The sequence below is a fragment of the Oxyura jamaicensis genome (genome assembly GCF_011077185.1).
Source record: "Oxyura jamaicensis isolate SHBP4307 breed ruddy duck chromosome 10 unlocalized genomic scaffold, BPBGC_Ojam_1.0 oxy10_random_OJ71320, whole genome shotgun sequence".
Taxonomy (NCBI): Eukaryota; Metazoa; Chordata; class Aves; order Anseriformes; family Anatidae; genus Oxyura; species Oxyura jamaicensis.
This window is the reverse complement of record NW_023304217.1, coordinates 1-3,607: the sequence shown is the minus strand read 5'-3', so window position 1 is coordinate 3,607 and position 3,607 is coordinate 1. Positions and strand designations below refer to the sequence as shown.

General features: G+C 71.1%; 2 protein-coding genes across 4 annotated transcripts; one reads left to right on the top strand and one right to left on the bottom strand.

The window, feature by feature from the left end:
• The first annotated feature begins 222 nt into the window (after nucleotides 1-222).
• Nucleotides 223-986, top strand: SERF2 (small EDRK-rich factor 2). The gene is made up of 3 exons (XM_035312217.1): nucleotides 223-367; nucleotides 569-677; nucleotides 764-986. Exons 1-3 carry the CDS (start codon nucleotides 361-363, stop codon nucleotides 825-827), a joined length of 180 nt encoding a protein of 59 aa, XP_035168108.1. The 5' UTR covers nucleotides 223-360; the 3' UTR covers nucleotides 828-986.
• A 394-nt stretch (nucleotides 987-1,380) lies between these two features.
• Nucleotides 1,381-3,607, bottom strand: LOC118157751 (ras and EF-hand domain-containing protein-like). 3 transcript variants are annotated; one of them, XM_035312215.1, is made up of 8 exons: nucleotides 3,542-3,607; nucleotides 2,878-3,368; nucleotides 2,633-2,771; nucleotides 2,487-2,568; nucleotides 2,246-2,360; nucleotides 1,875-1,985; nucleotides 1,724-1,800; nucleotides 1,381-1,642 (listed from the first exon to the last, which is right to left on the bottom strand). In XM_035312215.1, the coding sequence occupies exons 2-8, from the start codon at nucleotides 2,974-2,976 to the stop codon at nucleotides 1,543-1,545; spliced, it is 723 nt and encodes a 240-aa protein (XP_035168106.1). In that variant the 5' UTR covers nucleotides 2,977-3,368; nucleotides 3,542-3,607; the 3' UTR covers nucleotides 1,381-1,542. The 3 variants fall into 3 exon arrangements, with proteins under 3 accessions (XP_035168106.1, XP_035168107.1, XP_035168105.1); XM_035312216.1 differs by lacking the exon at nucleotides 1,875-1,985; XM_035312214.1 differs by having other exon boundaries at nucleotides 1,381-1,985.

Genomic DNA, 3,607 nt, shown 5'->3' with positions numbered 1-3,607 from the left:
AGGGGCGGTGGCGTCAGGAACGGACCGGAGTGGGGACTACGCCCAGCCTGCACTCCCCTTGCTCCACGAGGGGGCGGGGCTCTGTCCGGCCCCGCCCTCCCGGGCAGTGGGTGCGGCTCTGCGGCTCTCGCGCATGCGCCGCAGCTCCCGGCCTTTTCGCCCCCGACGGCAGAACGGCGGTCGTAGCCCGCGGCCAATCAGGCGGGGCCGAGCCGGCGCGGCGCGCCAATGGGAGCGTGACGGGGCCAGCCTCGTCGCGGCGATTGGCTGCGGCGCGCCCTTAAAGAGCCGTGCGGGGCGGGGCGTGGGGGGGCAGTGCGGGACGTGGCGGCGGAGCGCAGGGCGGGAGGGAGCGGCGCCATGACCCGTGAGTGCGGGCCGGGCGGCGGCGCCGCGACCCGTCACTGCGGGGGGAGGGGGCCGGGCTGGGCCGGGGGAGCGGCACTCGAGCCCGTGAGTGCGGGCCCTGGGAACGGGACTGGGCCGGGGGCGCGAGCCGGGCCGGGGCCGAGCCCCGGGGCTGGGCCGGGGGCCTCGGGGCTGGTCTGAGGCGGCCGCGCCGTGGCAGGCGGGAACCAGCGCGAACTGGCACGGCAGAAGAACCTGAAGAAGCAGAGCGACTCGGGCAAGGGCAAGCGGCGGGACGACGGGCTTTCGGCCGCCGCCCGCAAGCAGAGGTGAGCGTCGGCCGGCACCCCCGCCCTGTCCCCGGCCAGTGCCGGCGGTGGTGCCGGTGCCAGCCCGGCGACGCGCTCTCCCGCAGGGACTCGGAGATCATGCAGCAGAAGCAGAAGAAGGCCGACGAGAAGAAGGAGGGCGCCAAGTAGCCCCGGGCCGGGCCGCTGAAGCCCCGGGGTTGGGCCGCCCGCCGGCAGGATGCCCAGCACAGCCCCGGGGCTGGGCCGCCCCGCCGCGGACCCCGGCAGCAACGCCCTGCGCCCGCCCCGGGCCCCTCTCCTATTAAAGTAGCTTGTGGAGCCCTGCAGGCCCTGCCTCCTCCCTCTTTGCGCCCGGGCTGGGGTGGGCTGGGGCCGCCCGGGGGCGGGTTGGGGCCGCGCAGCGGGGCTGCACGGTGGGGCCGCGGCCCCGGTCGCGCCCGGCGTTGAGCGGACGGACGGAGAAGCCCAGCGCCACCGCGCCGCGGAGCGGTCGCAGCCTCACGGTGAGAAACAAAGATGAGTCCGGGAGGGGAGAGTGCAGCTTGCCAGGTCTCCGCGGGCGCCGCCTCGGGGGACCCCGACCGCGGCTGCGGGCGTGCGAAGGGGGCTGGGCCCGGGCGGGGCAGCAAGGGGAAGACGCCTGGGGGATGGCGGAAGGACAGGGATGCGCTGGAAGCCCGGAGCAATGAAACCATCGGAGGACTGCGTCTGAAGTGGAAGGAGCTGTAGTGGGGGCTGAGCAGGCGGCTCCGGGGGCCGCTTGCAGGGAGGCGGTGTGGATCCGGAGGAGCTGGGGGGGCAGCGGGTGGCACGGCGGGCCCGGAGCCGGGGGGAGCTGCCGGGTGGGGGCGGGCGATGGCCTGCAGCCCGCCCGCCTCCTGCGCTAGGCCCTGCAGCAGCCCGGAGCTGCCCTCAGGGGAGGGATGCTCGCATCCAGGCGGACGCCACAGCCACTGCTCGAGCTCGCCGTCCTCTTCACTTCCCTGCGGGGCCAAGCGTGAGGCTGTCATCCAGGCCCACTTCCCGGGTGCTGCACAGCACACCTGGCACGCAGGGCTCCTCACCGGGCAAGGTGCAGCACAGCCTCCACCACATTGGTGCCGTCCTTGGCGCTGGTCTCACAGAACAGGCAGTTGTGGGCCTGGGGAGGAGAGCAGGTGAGTCGGGGGTAGGTCTCAGCCCTCCTAGGCACCGTCCTGAGCTGTGGCTGCTCACCATGGCCAGCTTCTGCCCGTGGGCCATGCAGACTCCTGCTGCCTCCGGCAGGCCAGGGCGCAGGTCAGTCTTATTTCCCACCAGCATGAGCGGGAGCGCTGTCTCAGCAGCCTGCTGGAGCGAGGGGCAGCTCATGGCTCTGAGGCGCGCAGCCTGGCTGCAGCAGCCTCTGGGGCTGCAGGGCTCTGCCCTTTTTGTTCCGGGTGCTCCCCAAGGCCTGGCTGGTCCCAGGCACTGCTCCACAAACGGCCCATCTGGAGCAGGTTTGCTGCTGCTCCCACAGCACCATCTGGGGCCCAGCACAGCCTTCCCCAGGGAAGCCCCAGGGCTGCTGCCCTGCTCCACAGGGGCTGTCAGATCCTCCCCTCTACCTTGATATCCTCAATCCACTGGCGGATGCTGAGGAAGCTGCTCTGGGAGCTGATGTCGTAGAGGAGCAGCACGCCGTGGGCCTTGCGGAAGTAGGACTTGGCAATGCTCCGGTACCTGCAGCCAGGGCTGTCAATGCGGGGGGGGGCAAGACCCCTGCCCACCCTGGGTCAGCTGTGGGGACCTGCCAGCCCTGTCAGCTGGGTGCTGGAGGCGGGCATGGCTCTGGCTGGCTTTCCTCACCTCTCCTGCCCTGCTGTGTCCCAGATCTGCAGTGTAGTTTGTTCCCCATCCACCAGCAGCTGCTTTATCTGGAAGTCCACCCCTGCCAGGAGGAGCAGTCAGGCCCAGCTCCCTTTGCCCCTGCCCTTCAACCTCAGCCCTGGTACCTAGTGTGGCAGAGACGTCTCTGAACTCATTCATGCACAGGCGCATCAGGAAGCTGGATTTGCCTGTGCCGCTGTCACCTGCCAGCACCAGCCGGTACATGGGGCAGGGGGGAGCAGGCTCCTCTGCTGCCCTGGACCCCTGGGGAGAAGAGGGGAGAAGGGCATTAGGAGAATGGTGCGGGGGGGGTGCACCCACTCCCTTCCCCAGCTGGGCTGCAAGCACCGGATGGGGCGTTGCTGGTTACCTCCGGTGGGAAGGCAGGGAGCTTCCTCTTGCAGCAGTGCTGTGCAGGGTGGCAGCAGCCTTCTGCCAGGGGGACAGGGTCCTGCAGGGTGGCAAGCATCACAACAAGGCTTCTGAGCCCGTAGGGTGGGCTGGGGGGGCTGTGGGTAGGCAGAGTGGCATCTGCCTCCCTGGCTGGGGCACTGGGCAGGGCCTCACCTGGGTGCCCCAGCAGGGGCTGGTGGGATGTGCATCCTCTGAGCTCCAGCTGTCAGCGTCGCTGAGTGAGGCTGTGTCCGAGCTGGAGGCTGAGCTCTGCTGGGGGGCTGTGGAGGGGAGCTGGAGGCGTGGAGAGCTGCCCCCCCTGTACCTGTGCCCAGGGCAGCGCTCAGGGAGGAGCGGACACGGCTGTCCCTGCTCCTCCACACCCGCTCCTCACCTGCTGTGGGTGTCCTCAGGGAGGTGGGGTGAGGGGTCAGCGAGGGGACTGTGGGGCTGGAGGGGGGGCAATGGCTGTGGGGGAGGCATCAGTGTGGAGGGGCTCCTGGGAGGGGTCCACTGCTCCCGGCACCTGAGGCTGCGGCCCCTGTGCTGGACCCACCTGAGCTGGGGCACAGGCAGGGCGAGCAGGGAACCCCAGCACCGCCCGTGTCCCTGCCCTCCCTGCTGCACCGCGCGGCACTCACCGCTCCGGGGCCCAGGCAGGAGCCCAGCAGCAGGGCCGAGCGCAGGCTGCTGTTGCTCTCACACAG